Source organism: Poecilia mexicana, unplaced genomic scaffold, assembly GCF_051168715.1.
Source record: "Poecilia mexicana isolate PSO_F unplaced genomic scaffold, ASM5116871v1 scaffold_18, whole genome shotgun sequence".
Classification (NCBI taxonomy): domain Eukaryota; kingdom Metazoa; phylum Chordata; class Actinopteri; order Cyprinodontiformes; family Poeciliidae; genus Poecilia; species Poecilia mexicana.
The window spans coordinates 5,640,307-5,660,914 of NW_028263387.1; the positions used below are offsets into that span (position 1 = coordinate 5,640,307).

A 20,608-nucleotide genomic window follows, 5' to 3' on the forward strand; every position below is an offset into this window, starting at 1 on the left:
AAGTTCCTTTTTTAAAGTAATGTCTTCCTCCTTGCTGAGCAGCATTTCAGCCCCTGTCGGTACAGGACATGTTTCACTGTGGACAATGACACACTCTTACCAGCCTCAGCCAGCGTCTTCAAAGGTATTTGGCTTTGGTTTATGGGATTGATTTACTAAACTAAGGAGGAGCAGTAAACCGAGCTCATCCACATTTCAGAAAACTCAGGCAATTGTTGCCGGCAGTAAGTCGGGCTCATTTCCGGTGAGGGTTGGACTCCGCCAAGGCTGCCCTTTGTTACCGATTCTGTTTGTTACTTTCATGGACAGAATTTCTAGGCGCAGCCGAGGTGTTGAGGGGATCCGTTTTGGTGGCCTTAGGATCACATCTCTGCTTTTTGCGGATGATGTGGTCCTGTTGGCTTCATCAGATCGTAATCTGCAGCTCTCGCTGGAGCGGTTCGAAGCTGAGTGTGAAGCGGCCGGGATGAGGCTTATTGCCTCCAAATCCGAGGCCATGGTCTTGAGCCGGAAAAGGGTAGAGTGCCTTCTCTGGGTCAGGGGAGTCATCCTGCCTCAAGTGGAGGAGTTTAAGAATCTGGGGAACTTGTTCACGAATGAGGGAAGAAGGGAGCGGGAGATCGACAGGCGGAGTCTGGTGAGGTGTTCCGGGCACATCCCACCGGGAGGAGGCCTCGGGGAAGACCCAGGACACGCTGGAGGGACTATGTCTCTCGGCTGGCCTGGGAACACCTTGGGGTTCCCCCGGAGGAGCTGGAAGAAGTGGCTGGGGAGAGGGAAGTCTGGGCCTCCCTTCTGAAGCTGCTGCCCCAGCGACCCGACCCCGGATAACCGGAAGAAAATGGATGGATGGATGGCTGGAAAATTAATCGACTCATTTAGTCAATGTGGTCAAATAAAGAAAAGAGCATGAATAAGATGGGAGAGAGGAGGGATGTGCTGAGGGGATAATGTGCTTCTGAAACCACAGGGGTGAGAATGAGAGAAGGGAGAAGGCTGTAATACAAGCTGGCTCCCTCTAGAGGGAGCTGCTGGCATTGGTAAAATCAAACAAAATCTGGGTTAGCTGTGACTTCAGTGCAGAAGAAATCTCAGTTAAATAAGAGAATTGTTTAGAGCATTGGGAACATCTTTTTGGAATTTGCATTAAAAAAAGGATGTTCCTTTGATATAAATATGTATACTGTCATAACATGATAGCATAATGCACAAACATCAAATTTCCTGCACAATAAAGTTTTCATGGCATGATGTTGCATAGCTCTATCTTTCCTGTGCACTGGTGGAAATTCCATGCCTTTTCCAATGGCATATAGAAGAAAGAAGAAGTTAGAAGAAGAAAAAAATATGAAAGAGCTAGTTATGTTTTCGGAGCTCCGACACTCTGTCATGTGTCATATTGTGTATGATTCGTTCATCTTTTTTATCCACTGAAGTCCGTCTGACTAATCCGTCCAACTCCTTCTCGTCTTTGATTTAGTCAGACAGCAGCTGAGTTTATAATGGTTCCGGGTTCACATGCTTGTAATAACAAATGTTTAGTTGAACTTATAAAAATAAGATTCAATTGGGAGTGTAATCTTTAGATATGGGTAAATGCGGTGACATGTGTAATACTACTACTGCCATGGCTAACTGGTTCTGTCTGAGAAAGGTCGACGGCAGAAATTACAAGACAGCAAATGATTCCACATATTGTGTTTTTTATTATTATTATTTAAACATGGGATTGATAGTGTACATTTCCAGGTCTATACTGGTTAACCATGGGATGACCACTGATGACCTGCTTTAGGTCAAATTACTGAAGGAGCTGCTGGTTTTTGACCAGAACATTGTAGTTTATTTTTTTGTCATCTGGTGTTTCAAACCTCCAGATCAGTCAGGGGAAACATGCTGACCCCAATGGGCACATGAACATCAATGCTGGACTTGGAAACAATGAAAAACAGAATATGGTTTTGTCTGATAAACTATGTTTTGTTTTGTTTTTTTCACAGCACATGGAAGTTGTGTGTGAAAACATGGGAGGACCAGAGGTGGGTAGCAACTTGTTACATTTACTTGAGTAACTTCTTGGGAAAAAAATGACTTATAAGAATAGTTTTACTCTTAACCCTACATTTTACTTGAGTCATTTTGTTATAAACTATCACTCCAGCTATGCCAAAGTAGTGCTACTCTAACTCGATTACAAGTTTTGTGAACTCTACCCTCAGGCTTCCTGAGTGATGTGGAGGCTTGAAACGCCACATGACAAAGCTCTGCACATTTCATTGTGTGGAGGACGAAGTGCTGGCAGAGGCAGCATGCAGCGGTTTTATTTATGGGGTATTTAGGTACATGGTAAAAATGAGCCATGAATATATGGATTATATTTTCGATCTCATTTTTCTCTCTGGAAGACTCCATCAGGTCACTCGCTCCACTTCAGGGCGGCTCCACTCACTCCACTCTGCTGCAGTCTGTCCTGGAGCTGGGGCACACACACACATACACACACACACACGCACACACAGAAACCATTTCAGGAAAAACAGTCTGTTTTTGTTTTATCAAAAAATATTCTCATTTGAACTATGCACTGAAGGGTAGCTGTGCAAACTTTTCATATGCATTCACCCTTTACCTTTGTCATATGTACCTTATCAGGATTACATAGATACATAGATATATAGAGAGACAGACATACAGATATTGTCCCTTGTGGAGATGGACTATAACATAAAATCCAAAATGCATACACTAACGTGTGTGTAATGCATATGAAGACTTCCTGTCAGACTTGCCTTTGTCAGGATGTTTGCTTTCAGAACCGGGTCGTTCGGATCCACGGCGTTCTCCACATTCAGTCTCAGCTTCACTGCCTTTCTAAATACTGGTTAATAAAGAAGAGGAGATATTTAATATCATTGTTTTCAACAATAAGATTAAATAAACAACCATGTAAAAATACAGATGTTCACACAAGTTAGATTCTGTTGTTTTTTTTGTTTGTTTTTTTCTGTAGTGCAGGTTGCAGACTTGCAGTAAAATACTCACCGCTGTGGCAGACAAAAGGTAATTTAGTTTCACAGGACAAAAATTTCCATTTCCCCAGTCGCCCAGAAGACGTAACGCCGCATATGACTGACATGGAGCCAATTGGATTAATGACAGAGTCCCAGTTGCTGAAGAGAAAGTCGCTCCCGTCAGACCAAAAAAGGTTTGGATCCCTGTACAGACCAATCCAGGCTGAAGAAGCTATTATGTTGTCCAGTATCTGGTTTTCTGCATCTGTTTTCACGGTTGCCAGGTCCACATAGTTCTCTCTGCAGAAGCTCTGAGCGCTGGACCAGTTCCTTTGCTCATTCTGAAGAGAAAGCGTGGCCGACTCCGGTGTTCCTACAGAAAAGAAAGTGAAAAACGGTGAACAGAATTTTCAAAAATGTATTTTTATTATTATTACTATTATGATTATTTTAAAAGCCGTGATGAATCTCCTTACCGCTGTAGCAAATAAACGGAAGGTTTAACGCACAATCGTCATCCCACCAGTTTCCTCCGCTCCCGGATTTCACGCAGAATTGCCTGGCGCTCTCAAACTCCGGTTCATTCAAGTCGCTCCTCCAGTGCCTGTAGTCAGCCCCGGTCCCAGTATAGGCGTCGGACCACTTCCAGTCGATCTCGCTGTACAAACCAATCCAGATGTCAGAGTTGTAGCAGGCGGACTGGAGTGTGTTCATGAGCAGGTTCAGGTCTTCGGAGTTCTCTACGGTTGCCAGGTCTGCGTGCGCCTGTCTGCAGTAGGCCTGCGCCTCAGTCCAAGTCAAAGACTGACTGAAAAAGCGGTAATGATGGCTGAGACCAGAGGAGAGGATGAGAGAGTCTGAAAGATAAAAATACACAATCATTTTGTAATCTACCCTTAAACATTTGTTTAATCAAATACAAATCACTCACTTGTGAGAAAAAATACTCCTAATAAAATCCCTTCCATCGTGATTCTCCTCTGTAGGAGATATCTACTGTTACGAAGGCACATTGTGTGAGGACCGAATAGGTTTTTGAGTCTTAAAAACAAAAACGTGTCTTAAGCCTTTTGATGCAAATCGTTTGGCACGACGGCCATACGTAAGTGCAGGCAAATGTTTCTGCTGAACACACAACAGAAGTCTGTCTACGCTCAGCTCTGCTGTGTTTCCCAGGCAAATGTCTCGCCTGAGGAAACACCGCTGCGTGAGGGTAGCTGCACGTGTTGTACGAATGTCCTGCAAGCACCACTTTGTGTTGAAACAAGCAAATTGTGTTGTGCCAGATTAGCCTTCCTGACCCCTCAGGTCTCCTGGTTCTGGTTCTGCTGACTTCCACCTGTTTAGAACTGCATCTGATTAACAATAACCGGAACCGTGGTTGATGTATGTTTGATGACGATTATCGCTGAAATGTACTTGACTTGATCCATTTCTTTTGTGCAAACATCGATAACTTTTCAATGCTTATCTATTAAAATTACAGAATCACAACTTTTAAGTCCTTAAAATTACTTCTCAAGAGTTCCTTAAACTCTGAACTTAAGTTTTTAAGAAGCTGCTACCAGTTAATTAAATCATTTTCAAAATCATCAAACCATTTACAGTCCAGAGTCAGACCTAGACATTTTACTTCATTCCATCCATGTTCGTATGCAATTGTAATATTTTTAAATTGAATCTCATAGATCCTTCCAGCAAAAATTTAATTGACCAATAAACCTGAAAGCCATGTGGTATTTGATTAACTTGATATATTTGTAATAGAAGGACTTCACAGGTAACAAAAGCACAATTCTCCAGAGTGGACCAAAGCCAGACACTCAAGGAACTGCAGAAGTGGCAGGAGCTGCTGATGGAATAGACATTAACTATTAAAAACATTTAGTTTGTTAAACACATCAGAACCTATAAAATGACAGTTCTGTTGCACCAATGCTTTGTCTTACATAAAAAGACAAACTCTGTGTTTAAAAGCGCAGTCTGGTGAGAGCGACATGTTCTTCTAAACAGGACTGGAAACATGATTGGTTCAATATAAAACAGCTCAACTTGGTGACGAGGGGCCGGAATGAGATTCTGCAATCCTTGTTTGAATGTTGTTAACGGTTAACGTCACAAACTACAGAACAAAAACGAAGAAAAAAAGTATTTTTTTAATTTTTCGACATTTTTTTCATGCAAAGTGGTCCTGTTGCGCAACACTTCTTGCAAATACAGAACGGTAATTTGCAAATGTAATCCGACTCCCAGGCTTCTCAAACAACAATTTTACATCTGAAAAACAAACATACACATCACACGTTTGGGTACCCATGGTGCCATGCAAACATGTTGAGCCGATTGTCTTTTCTTTGTACCAAGTCGACTAATCAAGTTTATTTGTATCACACATTTCAGCAGCAAGGCAGTTCAAAGTTCTGCACATCCTTAGAAACTCACATTATAGTTTACATCAGTAGAGTTTGGCTTTTCAGAAATATATTTAATGTTCTTCAAAGTCTTCTCATTGCGATTTAAGATGTTTTTTTTACTATGAATGTTAGCTGGGTTTTTTTTAACTGGTTTATTACCCAACAATCCTCTGAGGATAAAGTTTCTTTGTCAAAGAGTCACTTTGAGTCTGATAAGAGGTTTGCCTGAACTCAGTATGATTACTGAATGCTAAGTTAAGTTACATGTTTATTTTTCATTTTTTGGTAGCAGCATTTCCAAACTACATTTTGAAATAAACAATTGGGACTCAATTTTTAATAAGTGTGACAGCATACATTTCTGAGAATTTACTAAGACGACTGAAAACTAGAACAGGAGAAAGTTTTTATTGATGCCTGAGATGGAAACAGTGGAAATGATTCATTCTTGTAACATGTAAGATCTGAATAACTGGACCTTTGGCAGCTTACAGCATCTTTCCATCAAGATTGCAAAACAGTTTCTTAATTATGTGAAAAAAACAGGACAATGATGGGTCACTTAAAATATTGTATAGTGGCACACACTGCTTAATTTGTTGAACCATATTTTAATTATTTTCAGCATTTGATTGTTTTAATAAAAGTTTCCTAACTTCAACTTGAGCTATTTGTCCTCTCTAACTTGTAAACATCTGATTGCTCAGCAAAGGACTAACTCACGTCCCAAACCTGCAAGTGTTTGTGGTTTGAGTTGCCTAAAAGTTATATTTACACAAGTAGGCTCTTTTTTGTCAAAGACACTAAGTCGGTTGTTACCTGCCATATAATGTGTTTTTTTTAGTCCCTGTGTTAGATAAGAATAGCATTTTTTCAGTTTTTCACTTTGAATCGATGAGTGTAGGACCTGTTTAGTATCTTTGATTTGGCACTGATTGTGGTTGTTGTGTTTTGGTCTCTCCTGCGTCATAATCAGACACCGTCAGTAACCCCAGAGCGTCGTCTGACTGTCAGCATGTTTTATCCCAAAACTATCATCTCACCAAGGCACCAAGTCTACAAGCCTTTGTGATAAACTTATACAGTTAGGCTCAAATATCTTTAGTACTCTGACAGACAGAGATTCAATTATTTCAGTTCAGCTAAGTGAGCAGTATCAGGTGCTTACCAGCAGAGGGCAATCATCTACTTTGTCATATGTTAAGCACAATGACGATGGCGGTTTATTTACTTGATTTCACAACACTTGAATGTGGTTGTGACCCAAGATAAAAAGGTTGGCAGTAACAAGCTTACAAGAAGCAGAGAGACAAAACATAAAAATGGCCACTTCAATCAACGGTTGCTGTGTGCTGCTCGAGACGGGAACATCAACCGACGGATGTTCTGCTCTTTGTTCAAGTCCTTGTAACATCTGTCATTTTACAGGCTTTAAAGGTTACATGTTTTCCTGAACTTCAGCCCTTTGCCTCCTGAGGACAGTAAAGTTTTTAAGGTCTACAACCAGCGACTAACATAGAACACAGAAACTGCTTGTTGCTCTGGTCCAGGCTGTTTACGTCAACCTCAGCTCCACTGGTTTAGTCCAACCCGCTGCTCCGTCCTGACATGTCTTTGTGGCCGTAGCTTTGATGGTGTGTCTTAGTTCATATGGCTTTACAGTAAGACGTCCACCCTGTCTCTTTTTAACAGGGATGGAGGGCTGGAGGACGGGTCTCAACCTGTTTTTTTTCCCGTCTCAGATTGTTAGGTCCGCTCTTGGTCTTGTTCGACAATATTGGTAGAGGGCGGCTTGCGGCTAGAGTTTCAAAGCTTTGCCCCCTTTTTATCTTCACCCACAGACGCACAAGACGACGAATTTGAATTAAAAGCAACATGAGTGATTACAGCGCAGCGTCTCGCCGCGTTGGTTATTGCTAACGACCTTGAAATCAGGTTGCATGTGAACGTCTACATCAACAGACGGCAATTGGTCTTTGATTTGAAAGAGTGCGTCTCTGCGGTTTGGCCTGGCTCGTGCTGAACAAGCACCTGCAGAGCGAAGAAAAGGATTAAGTCTGCTTTTTAAAAACATGAAGAATTTTAAGAGAGTGGAAAGTAAAGAGCATCAGAATTTTGTCCACCAGGATGAACGCAGACGGAAGGACAAACATGCCAAAAGCGCAACACCCAGTTTCAGCTAATGTTCACTAATGTGCTTTAACAAACCTCTGAGGCCCTTATATACCATCTGAAATTAGACTATAGGTAATACATGGGTGGACTGTGCTTGTTTTTTTTTTTTTTTTTTTTACATGATTATTCAAATTGAATACATAAAGGATGTCGTAAGACGGCAAACGGGTAAAGTTCAAGAATAGCTTTTCACATCACTCCAAATGAAAGGGGTTGTAGCCCTGACTTTACTTTATCTTGGAATTTTCTTTCAATTCTAAACGTGTCTTCACCATCTTTACATGAAGTTACTCAGTTTGAGAAATGAAAAGATATTTATACTACAAGCAGCAAAATGCCTCCAACATGGGCCCCAAATGAGGTCTTGCTTTTCGTTGCAGAAGCCCACAGGAAACTTATCTCCTCAAAACTGACCTGAATTTTCTGCTTTGAAGCCCGAGTCACAGTGGAGCAAAAATCAAGTGCTACCGCAAAGCGGTAGCCCCTCGTGCTCCTGACCTATTTTGATTTCTTAGAAGAGCTTTGCTGTTGCCATCCTCACTTACTGTTAGCGAGTAATTTGTGTGAAAACCACAACAGTTTATTTATTTACTCTGTCAATGTGAGAAGTGAATCTTTCTCAGGCGTGTAGTGCAAATAGCCAAGTATTTCAAATAGAGTGAAAAAGTAAAGTATTAAGATAAAGAATCAGTTAAACAGATGGAAAACACAACTATACGGTAGATAATTTATACTCTACTTGAATCCTAATCCAAACTGATGACTTAAAATCACTTCTGGTGTCTTGTTTAAGGAAAGATATGGAAAAGTTTCAAATAGAGACGGGAGATTTAAGAGTATGGAACCTCTGCATCCATGAGGATGGCCTTCATCATCAAGGACTAGATGATGAAGGAATATATTGCTAAGAGAAGCACCAACGAGGCACACAATTACATGGTTTTGAGTTTTGAGCAAGACATAACAGACAGTAAAAGTGATAAGACCTAAGATTTTGCATACCTTATATACTGCACTGTGCAGGTTATATGTTCCCTATTGGGTTCTTTTCCAAAATATCCCTGACTTGGAGCTCTTTAAAACATGCCACATGAGAGATATGTTTAAAAAAAATGATCATGTAAAGATGCATAGAAATAAAACTACTCATATGGAAACAGAGCAGATTTCATAATTATATGAAGCCTGCAAGGGAGTGGGACAGGTATGTGTTTAGAGAGCATATGTATGTATATATGTGTACAAATTCCCATGCAGCCCTTCTAGTTAATAACTCAGAGACAGCAGTTTTAAAGTTGACTGTCTCTCGTATTGAAACAATGTTAGAAAACTACACTGCTCAAAAAAATAAAGGGAACACTCAAATAACACATCCTAGATCTGAATGAATGAAATATTCTCATTGAATACTTTGTTCTGTGCAAAGTTGAATGTGCTGACAACAAAATCATACAAAAATCATCAATGGAAATCAAATTTATTAACCAATGGAGGCCTGGATTTGGAGCCACACACAAAATTAACGTGAAATGTTCCCTTTATTTTTTGAGAAGCATATATTTATGCAATCCTCACTTTTAAGTGTTAATATAATGATTTGTTCTGTGATCTTTATTTCGACTATATTACACTAAGAAAATTGTCTTTCTTATTAGTGTTGAGATAAAAAGGAAACTAACAAGGCAGAAGAATCACATTGTGCCATCTGTAGCTGCACATTGACTTCCTTCTGCATGTACTTCAGCTCATCCAGGTCACCTTTATCGAGTTCCTCTTTCTTGTTGACTTTTGACGCTACATGTGATGAGTGACTTACTGTCATACAGAAACCAGGTTTTTATGGAAATTACATCTGCAAAGTGACACCTAGACATTTGGACATGTCAAGCTCTTCAGTTTGGGTTGAAACACCAGACGATGTACTTGGAGATGCTGACTCTCATGTCCAGGTAACTTACAAACACATCCTGTTCATGTGGAAGGTTACAGCCTGAGCAGAACCACAGGTTGATGTCGTTTTGGCACTTCCCTCCATGGGGTTGCCACAATAAGGCAACCTCACAGTCACCACAGCTGTGCACACACAGACTCTGCAAACGTTTTTACTCTGGACGGCCTTCCTGGCGGGAGAAGAACGGAAAGTGAATCACATCATCTGCAAAGAATCAAATCTGAACAAGTAAGACATTTGCTGTGCAATCATTTAATAGATTGATCTGATGTATCAATCAGCCTACTAAATCTATTTTTAGTTAGATCATCTTTTTCAGTGGTTTGTTTACATTTACCTAACTAAATGTATGGTAAAGAAATACAAAATTAATTTGATCTCAGGTTTTTTTTTAAAATTTCTGTTTAAACCATCAAACATTTTTATGACTAAAATATAACATGACATGTTGATATGAGAAAATGGTTGTTTCCTAAACAGGACATGTGTCACTTGTCAGGGGCCAATCAAGTGCAGACTTCTTCTAAGAGAGGAAAATGCACTGAAATTCTTTCCGTTCATCGTCATATTTGAAACATGCTGACATCAAGTCAGTTTGTCGTCTGGGCAACGATTTTGCTCATGCGCACCATTGGTGAGTTTTTTGTCTAAATATTTCTATGAATATCATCTAAATATCCCACATTACCTTCTGTCATGGTTTTACTGAATCGTAAGAAACTTTATTGATCGTATGATTTGACTCTAATTTAACGTCAGGTCAGAAAATTCATCTGAACTTAACCCCGCCTGTTCATCAAAGTGGCAGCTTCGTATCAGCTCCCATTGGGGGAAAAGTGACTTTGCATTGTTTCCATGACTCAGAACGGATCTACTGGTACAGACAAACCCTGGGACAGAAACCAACGCCGATTGCCAGCTTCTATGTCTACGGGAAAGAAACCATTTTTCATGGTGAATTCAAGAACAATTCTCGTTTGGATTTGGTTAAGGGAGACCGGACAAATCATCTGATCATCTCAAATCTACGAATTTCAGACTCTGCCACATATTTCTGTGGAACGAGCAATGCGCAAGTTGTGGCTTTCGCACAAGGCACTGTCGTCAGCGTAAAAAGCTTCGACTCCGATGTAAAAGTTCTGATCCATCAGTTGGTGTCTGAGAGCCTGCAGCCAGAAGGCTCTGCAACTCTGAACTGCACAGTAAAAACTGGAAGCGGTGGTGGAGAACACAGAGTTTATTGGTTTAAAAACTCTGACGGATTCCAGCCAGGATTCCTTTACACTCAGGGAAGCAAGAATGATCAGAGTGAGAGAAACTCCAACACACCAACACACACCTGCGTCCACCGCCTGTCGATGGACGACCCTTCCGTGTCTGATGCTGGATCCTACCACTGTGCTGTTGCCTCCTGTGGACACATCCTGTTTGAAAACGCAACAATGCAGGAATTTTCACGTGAGTAAAAGGCATCATATCCTGTGAAGACAGAAACATGAAGTGGAATCAATGATTCTTTGTCGATTGATTTCTCTGCAGGTGAGAAAAACCTCCTGAAGAATGCTGTGGTTGGAACTTTAACTGGATTTCTGACAACCCTTCTTGCTGCTTCGCTGGTTTTCTTATTGTGCAGACTAAGAAAAACATCAGGTGAAAGTGAGTGTGCATTTCCATCTCCATGCAAACGTAATTTAGATCCATAATCCAACTCAGTGAAACTCAGAATGCAAGAAATTTATGCAACAAATGTTTTTGATTTTCATAGCTTACACATAATAGAAACCTTTTATTACATGTTCATATTTTGAAATAACTGTTTGATATTTTGATTTATGGAAATGAACCTGTTGCTACTTTAAGAGACTAATTTGCTCTTTTGAAACAGATTTGCGATGCTCTGCTGCTACGACTGCACCGCGGGTAGGAGTTACCTCTTCATTTTTGCGATTATTATTAATATTTTGTACAAACTTTCCCACAAGATCAATATTCTGATCTGCTTTCACGTGTTTTTCCAGGTTAATGACCAAGACATGACAGTCCTCTATGCGTCTATAAATGTTGATCAGTCCAACAGATCAAGAAGACAGAGAGAGAGCAGCAAGACTGAGTGTGTTTACTCCAGTGTTAGCCAGAGGAAGTGAGGAGTGCATAAATTTCATTTTGAAACTCTGTGATGTAGTTTCAAGAACTTATCTTAAAGCAAATCTACAGGTGGACATATTGTTTTTTATTAGCAGCCAAATTGTTAAACCTCTCTTGATGTAAAAATGTTTCTGTAAATGAACTTTTATTTGTGTTGGAACATTTTGTGATTGATATTTAGTTTTCAAAAACAATTGGTTACTCTAAATTGTCCTTATGTGTGTGTTTAGGTGTGTATGCATGCGTGTGTGTGTGCGTTTTGTTTTTTTTGTTTTTTAAATCAGCTGGATGATGTCGTCATGCTGTTATGTCCTTTGGATGTTTCTTGCACATGCACCATGCGATGGACGTGTTGCTTTAGACCCAGGAAGCCCAGAGAGGAGAGTAGGTTTATTTTTAAATATTTTAAATATGAGGCATTGCATTACCTCTGCTTGCCCAATGTAATAACATTTCCTGTAAAAATTTTGATTTGGGTTGTTTTAAACTTTACCTTTACCCATATATCTTTACATATTATCAGAAATCGTCCAAAAGGTGTTTGAAGGGTTTGACAATGTATTATGGCAGATATTAGGGTAAAGCAGGCTACATATTTGATATGGCAATGTTTTCATTTAGAGGAGTGGGAGGTAGTTATAAAGACACAGTAATCTTTTCAAATTTGTATTTGTTGAAGTCTGGAAAAATCATGTTATTTTCTCTCCATTTCAGAAGTGTGATGCACCTTGTGTTTGCAATACTAAATCCCAATAAAATCTATGAAAGTTTGTTGTAAATGGAATAAATAATATGAAAACCTACATGAATTGTTTGCTGTTCACTGTAGCCTATATGCACAATCTAACTAGTGGTTTCACAGGGCCGTGGACATGTGACCAAGTTTCTGAAATGCCAGATGTTGCGTCACCTCTGTTTGGCCAATCAAATACTTTACATCCTTATCTATGAAAACTGAAAAATGGGTCGAGGTTCTTCTCAATCAGAACGGCAAACTAAACACCATGACAAGCAAATGCTGTGTTGTCTATCTGATGTTCTTGTTCTTGGGGACAATGGGTGAGTCTATGTACAAGTTCCACATTTCGGTGCGTTGTACCAAGTTGTCATATGTTTATCATGTCGGGGTTTTATTTTTTACCACAGCTGGGACAAAGACACAGAACAGCTTATCTGTTCGCCAAGACAAACATTTCGTGTTTGCTAAAGTGGGAGACAACTTGACTCTGCAATGCTTCTACGAAAACGTCGTGGACGCACGGTTCTACTGGTACAGGCAAAATCTGGGGCAGAAGCCAAGGCTGGTCTCCACCTATTACAAGTACGACAAGAACGCCACTTTCCATGATGAATTCAGAGACAGTCCACGCTTTGAGCTGGAGACCACTAAAGGCAAAAATCACTTGAAGATAAGAGATGTGAGGATTTCAGACTCTGCACTTTACTTCTGTGCAAGCAGCTACCTATACAGGCTGGATTTTGCTGAAGGCACAATGGTGTATGTAGAACAAACAGGTTCCAAGCTGAAAACTTCAGTTTATCAGTCAGCATTGGAGACCATCCAGCCCGGAGGCTCTGTGACCCTGAACTGTACGGTACAAACTGGGACCTGCGGCGGAGAGCACAGCGTTTACTGGTTTAAAAACTCTGAAGTGTCTGAACCAGGACTCATTCACAGCCAAGGGGTTGAGAACAAGCTGTGCAACAACAAAACCAGCGCAGGGACACACAGCTGTGTGTACAAGCTGCCAATTAGCAAACTGGACGCCTCTCATGCTGGCACCTACTACTGTGCGGTTGCCTCGTGTGGACACATTCTGTTCGGAAAAGGAACAAAGCTGGACTTAAAAGGTGAGCAGCTGCAAAACAAAACAAAAACACCACAAATTACCTAATTTAACTTAAACAGAAAGTTTTTGTTCTGTGTTTCTGCAGATACCAACAACTTAGAGACTTATTTATGGGCCGGAGCCTTTTCTTTCACCTCCCTCCTGAGTGCCTTACTGGCTGTCTTACTGTGTGTGATGCATAAGAAAAAGAGCTTCAAACGTTCAAGTAACACCTTTTTTAAACACTTTTACAACTTTAATTTCACATACTTGCAATGCAGCAAAAAGCAACATTTGACTCATGATATATTTCCTCTGGTTTTGCTTTCTTCCCCCACGTTTATTTACTTGAGATTATGAAACTTGTTTCAACATTGAACAAAGATAGCAAGAGCAAATCCAGAGTGATTTCTCCAAATTATGATATCTCTCAATTTAATTTGATGCTCTTGCTTGAAAACCCTCCAAAATATGCAAATTCACATATTTCTTAAGAAAGGAGTGGGTAGAAATCCCCTCACAGTGAAATAAGTAAATGACTTATTGCCAGTTATAAGAAACTCTTGATTGTTGACCTGGCTGTCTGTCATGGCTTCTAGAGGTAATTTACAAACTGCTTTTTGTACTGTGTCACCTTATCTTTGTTAATAAAACATATTTAATCATATTTGTTTAGGATTAGGGCCACAAAAAAAGAAAAACAAAGAATTCTGACTTTCTTTTCTAAAATTCTGGCTCTAAATTCTGACTTTTTTCTCAGAAGACTAAAGTCAGATTTGTTTTTTCAGTGGCACTAATCCTCTTCTGTATAAAATGTAAAAAATAAATAAACAAAAAATACAAAAATATCTAAACTTCTGCTTTTACTTGCAGAGTCTGTAAAAGGGCCATCCCATAAGCCAGATGTGAAGGTGAGCGATTTTTTTTCATCAGTCCTTTTCTATGTAATGACGTATACATAACATAATAGTTACTGTATTTTTTTCGGTGTGTAAAATTCTAACAAACCTTTTGCTTCTAGGATGCTTTCAATGCACAAAAAGCATATTACGCTGCTTTTTTTGCGTTGCACAATAGACCACGAAGGAGAAAGGATCCCATCTGGAGTGAATGTGTGTACTTCAGGGTTTAGTAGTAGAATGGAAAAAATATATATATATACATTTCAACACGCATGTTTAATAGAACTTGTTTTTATTAATTCACTGTTGTTCAGTTAGATCCGAAAGGACTTATCAGATGAGTTAATTTCTTTGTGTTTATTCTTGTATCCTGTTCCTTCTTGGATTTTGTTTTCTTAGATTCGTATTGTTGGTGTTTTTCCCCATGTGTTGCTTTTTCCTTTGAGTTCTCCAGTGTTTTCCAGGCACAAAGTGCCATTTTATAGCATTGAAAATGGGCCTCTGTCTCTTTAAAAACTCCTGTTCTTTCCAAAACTCTGCCTTCACAACGTTGCTCCCCTATTAACCCTTTAACAGCTTTGCACTGAGAAGTAACAACATTATAACATGATGTTATGCTCAGATACATCCAGTCACCAGTGAGCTTCACTGGTTTTCTGAACTCAACATGATAACAGTCTTGGTTGAATGAAAATTGTTATAAAAACATTTTTTTATCATTTCAGTAAATGTGCTTATAATTCTATGAATTTTGAGTCTATCAGTTTTTGCTTTTGTTATTTTTTTTTATCAACATTAAGCTTGAATGTGTCTGTTGGTTACATAAACATTGCAAAATAGCAATAGTTGACTTTTATGTTTATGAATAATTTCTGTAGCTTTGTTATCATTTTTAAGATGCCATGAGCTTTTATCTGCTTTTCTTCTACATTAAAGTTTAACAGTATCAAATGTGTTGTGCCTATTTCAAAAATTTCTGCCACCAACTGAATGTCTGTGACTCTGGTCAGTTATCTGTTATGATGAAGCACATTAAAGCAGATCACATGCATTTCTACCGAGTGGATTATTATTTTTTTTTGTAACCTGAATCAGTATCACTGGTTTTAAAAAGAACAGACATCAAGACTAAAAATAAAACAGGATGAACCACATAAACTAAAAATAAATACTTGCTATGCTTAAGGATTGTCAGCATGTAAAGTTTGTTGATCTGGTGAAATATAAGAAATGTGTCGAGGTCTAATTATTCCCAACAATCTTCACCAAGACAACAAACTGTTGCTGCTACTGAAAAAGGACATTTTAAATAACTCAGTTACTTTATTGAGCTTGTATTTTGTATATAATACATTTTGCGATAAATTTTCTTTAGCACAATATCAGTATCAATTAATGATGAAATAACCTCTAGATAAAATGTTTTAGAGGCTATAAAAGGCTAGCTAAAGGAAGGCTACTGCTTTCTTACATGTTTCCAGATTTGCTGCCTAAATATCCAGAAACTCCTCAATCCTAACACTCAGGTCTCTGGCTTCTTCACACAGTCCAAACCTTTTTGTCCAGTCCTTGTCCAACAGTTCTGGCCTAGTTCATATTTCAGGATCAAATCTGAGGTAACCTTGTTGTGAATTTTTACAACACGTATAAATTGAAAACTCAGTTTGCGTTATGTGCTTTCTAAAGCCCCTTCTCCATTGTCAAGTCTCACGCTAGCCAGTCAAAGTCTGGTCCAGCTCTGTCCAAGTTGTTGTTCTCCGTTGGCAGTGTGTTCCTCTCTATGTGGGGGTGAACCATGAGTGATGGAAACTTAAGGTTTCAGTTTGGGGGATATTTCATAACCTGCTGTTGTTAAGTTTCTCCATTTCCTTTTGGGAAGCCTTTCCTTCGGGGCGCTTTCTTTACAGGTGATTTTTAAGTCCTGCAGCTGTAAACCACAGGTTTTGGTGTAACTTATTCAAAATCCAGATTCAATCTGATTCAGAGTGTGAAGAGACCTTAAATACATAATTAAATGTGGTTGAAGTAATTCTGCAGTGAAGAGCGAACAAGAGATTTTACACTTTGTTCCACTTTGACCGTCAACGTTGGGTAAATTAGATTTGGGACCAATTACTTTTTCACCTGGGGTTAGATCGGTTTGGATAGCTTCTTCCCTTAATAAGTGAAATCATTTAAGGCTGCATTTTTTTAATTTACTCAAGTGATGTTTGTCAAATACTTAAATTTTGTTGAATGATCTGAGTCAAAAAGTGTGAAAAACAGCAAAAACAGAAGGATGTGTTATTTTTACTATTGATGGAAATCAAGCCAAAACAGGCCCTCTGCCTTCTTGCAGTGCTCCCAGGAAACAACTTAGCGCTGTCAATCATCTCGTGTATACACTGCTCACTTCCTCCCTTACATGCTCTCTGCTATGGCTTCTTCCTGTCACTGGAGCTTGTTGTAAATGTTACGGCTGGTTAGCATAGCCACCGATGACGGCGGATAAAGTTGTCTTGTAACAATAAGTTGTTTCTCTGGTATGAGCACGTTGAGAAGTGCATACACAATATTGACTGACAGCACTAAGACCCTCCTCCCGGTTCTGAATGGTTGTTTTTGACCGGGAGCGCTGCATTTCTTCAAATGCTCAGGGAGGAGATAGATTTTTTTCACAGATTATCTGCCCCTATTATACTGTCACGACTTGGTGACGGCTTTAACAAGTGTGTAAAATAACATGTTGCAATAAAAGTTGCATACCCCAGCTTTAAATGAAAGAAATAATAATAATAAAGTTGATAAATAGTGAAATCAGAGCTTCTCACTTCCTTTTGTGCCCACACTGTTTCCATTGTCAGCGCAAGTAGAAGTCATTTCCGCTGAACATATAAAGTCTCGTCCTCGACCCGTTTACTGAAGTCGCTATTACACTGGAAGAGTCTGAGCAGTGAAGAGTGAAGGATGCTGAGGTTTTATGTACTCCTGGTTCCTCTCTGTAAAGCATGTAAGTCACTCCGCTTACACACTCCTGCATCATGACGGTAGCTTCTAGATACGGCAACGCTTTAAGGTATCCGTAAACCATTCTGCGGACTTTGACTATCCGAACTTCACATGTTTTTCAGATGGGGACATTCTCTACGCCGACTTTGGAGACAATGTTACTCTGCATTGCTTCTACACCTCCAGTGCCTCCCATCTGAACTGGTACAAGCAGATGCCAGGAGAACCGCCGCAGATCATTTCCACTTTTTACAAACATCTTCCCAGCTCCAACACCTTACACAGGCAATTTAAGGACAATAAGCGACTTTCAGTTTACACCAAGGAAGGGCTGTATGATCTGAAGATCTCCGATATCCGAGACTCTGATTCTGCTCTGTACTACTGCGGGTACACCAGCATCTCCATCACTGAGTTTGACAACGGAACATTTTTATTGCTAAAAAGTAAGAGAAACTTGATGCTTTCTAGAAGCTTTCTGCACTTATTTTCATCGTTTTTATTGACATCCTTAGAACATCTTGTCTTAGATTCCAGCTGCAAGACGTTCCTCCATCAGTCAGACTCCATCTCTGCCCAACCAGGAGGCTCTGTGACTCTGAACTGCACCATGCTGACCGGAACTGTTAACGGAGACCACAGCGTTTACTGGTTCAGGAAGAACTCGGAGGGATCCGATCTGGGAACGCTGTACACAACGACACAGAGTGGTGGTCCGTGTGCGCGGAGCCCAGAGGACGGTCCTGCTGTCCACAGCTGCGTGTACAGCTTACCAAAGAGGAACGTGACCGTGTCTGATGCCGGGACGTACCACTGCGCTGTGGCTTCATGCGGACGGATTCTATTCGGACCAGGAACAAGACTGAATGTGGGAGGTAAGAGTTAAGGTTGTTGCTTTTTTCCCCCACAAATCTGCAAAAGTGTTCTATATTTTTTCTCAGAGAAACAGGTTGACCCTGCGTTGATGCATGGAGGTGTTGCGTCCCTGGCTGCATCTCTGATCTTTAACATCATCCTGATTTTTATTGTTTGTCGAAATTTCAGAAGAAAAATGAATCATTCAGAAGGTACAACCAGTTGATATTTAGTAGATGATTTATGTTTTTCTTCCACTATTTTGATGGTTTTGTTTTTCTCATCAAGGATCACATCAAGAGCCAGGAAATGCTGCTGACACTCAGGTTAGCTATTTAAAAATGAGTTAAGATTGTGTTTGTAGACAGACTCCACTATTCAGACCTGCTTTGTGTTGCAGGACGAAGACTTAACGGTGGTTCAGTATGCAGCCCTGGATTTCAAACTGAAGTCGGACGCAAAGAACAGACAGAAGAACCGAGAGGAGGAACCGGTTTACTCCAGAGTCAGACAGTCCAACCAGAAGTGACTGAATGTTTTAAACCGAACAGGCACTGCTGCTCTTTGCTTTCTGAGATCTGTGCAGAGGCAAATGAGGAAAACATGCAGATTTTGATACATTTGAACTGGAGATGCATCAATCATAATGTGGTTGGTTTTCTAAGCTCTGGTTTTTGTAAAATTCTGACCTGTTGATGCTAACTCAGGAATCTCTGAAGCATGGATTGAGCTTTTTATGGAGTCAGCACTGAACGCAGTCGGGCAGAGGGCTGCAGGTTTTACATTTTTTTTTAGCCTTAGTCAAGCTAGTTGAAACTTGACTAAAACTGCCAATGTTATGTAACCTTTGGAAAAACACAACTTGTAATTTTTCATGAAAATTATCAAAAGTAAATTTTTCTTGTCATTTTTATAGAATCACAACTTTCATTTTTGGTTTTAAACCATAAAGCTTTTTTCTTTTTTAAATAAAGGAAGATGGATATAGTATCTTTTACTGGATCTAAACATTATGTATAACATTATTATTTTTTTAAATGTAGTACTGGTACTATTAGTGTCTTTTTGTTGTGGAAATTCAATGCAATTTTCCCTAGAAAACCCCCCAAAACAAACAGAAAAACAGCTAAAACCTGCATTTTTTTTACATGCATATTTAAATACATTGGCTGGTTCCTTTTCCATCTTCAGAAGGAGTTTTGAGCCACTGTGGAACATCCAGAGAGCGATTTGCAGCTCCAGAGTCACAAGTTGCAGACATGAGCTGTTTGGCAAAAACCAAAAATGGTGCTGCAACTTATTCATCTGTTCTCTGTTCTGCATGTAAGTGTGACCTTTTGCTCTCACCTTATATGCCAATCTATAGCATATAATGACTGATATCTAAAAAGTCTTGTTTACACTGCTTTAAAAAAAGTCAAAGCAGGGACCATGAGTTATCTGGTGCCTACAGGGCCTATGTACAACTTGTATAAATATATATGTTGTTGATGTTTTGTTCCTGACCAAATAAAGTTGAATGAACACAGAAGTTTTTTTTACAGTAGATTTGTTTTTTGTGTGCAAAATATCAGTTACTATGAGCTGTGATGTCACATTTACCTTCTGCTCAGTCAGAAGGAACCACAGACATGCTGTCACTTGCCTGTTACTCAGCAGACCACAGAGCACCGAGGTCAAAGTTCAGCATATTTCAGCTTTAACAGGATCGTAAGCTCCACCAAGCAGGGACATTCATGTTTTGCTGCTCTTGCGTGCAAAACATGAGGTAAATATTAACGTTAATACTCTAAAAGATAATTCAAAATGTTAAAACCGAACAACTTTTCACTCGTCTGTTGTATGTGTTTAATATTCTCTATTAAATCACCTTGGTTTGTCTGTCTTTCTTTTTTAAATATCTGTTTTTTCTTTCCTCATTAGCAGATTCCACACTATTGTCAGTAAGACTTGATAGCACTTTAATGGGGTCTATTCACTGATTGCAAAACAATCAGACAAAGTCAAGCTGAAAATTAACTAATCACAATCAACAGCCAGTTTTTATGTGATCTTTATCTTTATTCTTTCTTATGTTTAAGAAAGAATAATTTCAAGAGAAATGACATTTTTATTCATGTCTGTAAAAAAAATTGACATTTTCTTGGTTATTTTTGAGGAGGGTTTTCTTGTGATAATCTCAACATCATGAACCCCACCGACTTCAAAACGAGCTTGTGATGAAGTGAAGGTTGCTATAGTGACTTTACAGATAAAAGTATTTAAGTCATGTAGCTAATGTGACATTGTGAATATTTGATTGAGATATTCAGATGTGCAGTTAGGAAGTCAGCCAGCA

General features: G+C 39.4%; 4 protein-coding genes across 5 annotated transcripts; 3 read left to right on the top strand and 1 right to left on the bottom strand.

Annotated features, from left to right (window-relative positions):
* Positions 1-1,686: 1,686 nt before the first annotated feature.
* On the bottom strand, positions 1,687-4,008 carry LOC106910572 (C-type mannose receptor 2-like). Its single transcript, XM_014977243.2, has 3 exons — positions 3,488-4,008; positions 3,043-3,384; positions 1,687-2,878 (listed from the first exon to the last, which is right to left on the bottom strand). Exons 1-3 carry the CDS (start codon positions 3,891-3,893, stop codon positions 2,718-2,720), a joined length of 909 nt encoding a protein of 302 aa, XP_014832729.2. The 5' UTR covers positions 3,894-4,008; the 3' UTR covers positions 1,687-2,717.
* Positions 4,009-10,071: 6,063 nt separating this feature from the next.
* Positions 10,072-12,499, top strand: LOC106912232 (uncharacterized). Its single transcript, XM_014979053.2, has 5 exons — positions 10,072-10,185; positions 10,311-11,009; positions 11,091-11,207; positions 11,437-11,471; positions 11,570-12,499. Exons 1-5 carry the CDS (start codon positions 10,128-10,130, stop codon positions 11,693-11,695), a joined length of 1,035 nt encoding a protein of 344 aa, XP_014834539.1. The 5' UTR covers positions 10,072-10,127; the 3' UTR covers positions 11,696-12,499.
* A 191-nt stretch (positions 12,500-12,690) lies between these two features.
* Positions 12,691-15,478, top strand: LOC106910575 (M1-specific T cell receptor beta chain-like). Of its 2 annotated transcripts, none has more exons than XM_088015946.1 (5): positions 12,691-12,755; positions 12,843-13,547; positions 13,632-13,751; positions 14,399-14,436; positions 14,547-15,478. In XM_088015946.1, the coding sequence occupies exons 1-5, from the start codon at positions 12,701-12,703 to the stop codon at positions 14,655-14,657; spliced, it is 1,029 nt and encodes a 342-aa protein (XP_087872072.1). In that variant the 5' UTR covers positions 12,691-12,700; the 3' UTR covers positions 14,658-15,478. The 2 variants fall into 2 exon arrangements, with proteins under 2 accessions (XP_087872072.1, XP_087872073.1); XM_088015947.1 differs by having other exon boundaries at positions 13,632-13,745.
* Positions 15,479-17,329: 1,851 nt separating this feature from the next.
* On the top strand, positions 17,330-19,801 carry LOC106904195 (uncharacterized). Its single transcript, XM_014968401.2, has 6 exons — positions 17,330-17,416; positions 17,538-17,861; positions 17,946-18,290; positions 18,357-18,482; positions 18,559-18,596; positions 18,671-19,801. Exons 1-6 carry the CDS (start codon positions 17,374-17,376, stop codon positions 18,797-18,799), a joined length of 1,005 nt encoding a protein of 334 aa, XP_014823887.2. The 5' UTR covers positions 17,330-17,373; the 3' UTR covers positions 18,800-19,801.
* The last annotated feature ends 807 nt before the right edge of the window (positions 19,802-20,608 follow it).

What these genes read in the sequence shown, in the direction of transcription:
- LOC106904195 (XM_014968401.2), top strand. Translation starts at nt 17,374, where the DNA reads ATGCTGAGGTTTTATGTACTCCTGGTTCCTCTCTGTAAAGCAT. An exon ending in GGTTCCTCTCTGTAAAGCAT is followed by an intron (nt 17,417 to 17,537) that starts GTAAGTCACTCC and finishes CATGTTTTTCAG; the next exon opens with ATGGGGACATTCTCTACGCC. An exon ending in AACATTTTTATTGCTAAAAA is followed by an intron (nt 17,862 to 17,945) that starts GTAAGAGAAACT and finishes ATCTTGTCTTAG; the next exon opens with ATTCCAGCTGCAAGACGTTC.
- LOC106910575 (XM_088015946.1), top strand. Translation starts at nt 12,701, where the DNA reads ATGACAAGCAAATGCTGTGTTGTCTATCTGATGTTCTTGTTCTTGGGG. An exon ending in AAAGAGCTTCAAACGTTCAA is followed by an intron (nt 13,752 to 14,398) that starts GTAACACCTTTT and finishes TTTTACTTGCAG; the next exon opens with AGTCTGTAAAAGGGCCATCC. An exon ending in CCCATAAGCCAGATGTGAAG is followed by an intron (nt 14,437 to 14,546) that starts GTGAGCGATTTT and finishes TTTTGCTTCTAG; the next exon opens with GATGCTTTCAATGCACAAAA.
- LOC106912232 (XM_014979053.2), top strand. Translation starts at nt 10,128, where the DNA reads ATGCTGACATCAAGTCAGTTTGTCGTCTGGGCAACGATTTTGCTCATG. An exon ending in AACAATGCAGGAATTTTCAC is followed by an intron (nt 11,010 to 11,090) that starts GTGAGTAAAAGG and finishes ATTTCTCTGCAG; the next exon opens with GTGAGAAAAACCTCCTGAAG. An exon ending in CTGCTACGACTGCACCGCGG is followed by an intron (nt 11,472 to 11,569) that starts GTAGGAGTTACC and finishes GTGTTTTTCCAG; the next exon opens with GTTAATGACCAAGACATGAC.
- LOC106910572 (XM_014977243.2), bottom strand. Translation starts at nt 3,893, where the DNA reads ATGATTGTGTATTTTTATCTTTCAGACTCTCTCATCCTCTCCTCTGGT. An exon ending in TCCGTTTATTTGCTACAGCG is followed by an intron (nt 3,385 to 3,487) that starts GTAAGGAGATTC and finishes TCTTTTCTGTAG; the next exon opens with GAACACCGGAGTCGGCCACG. An exon ending in ACCTTTTGTCTGCCACAGCG is followed by an intron (nt 2,879 to 3,042) that starts GTGAGTATTTTA and finishes TTTATTAACCAG; the next exon opens with TATTTAGAAAGGCAGTGAAG.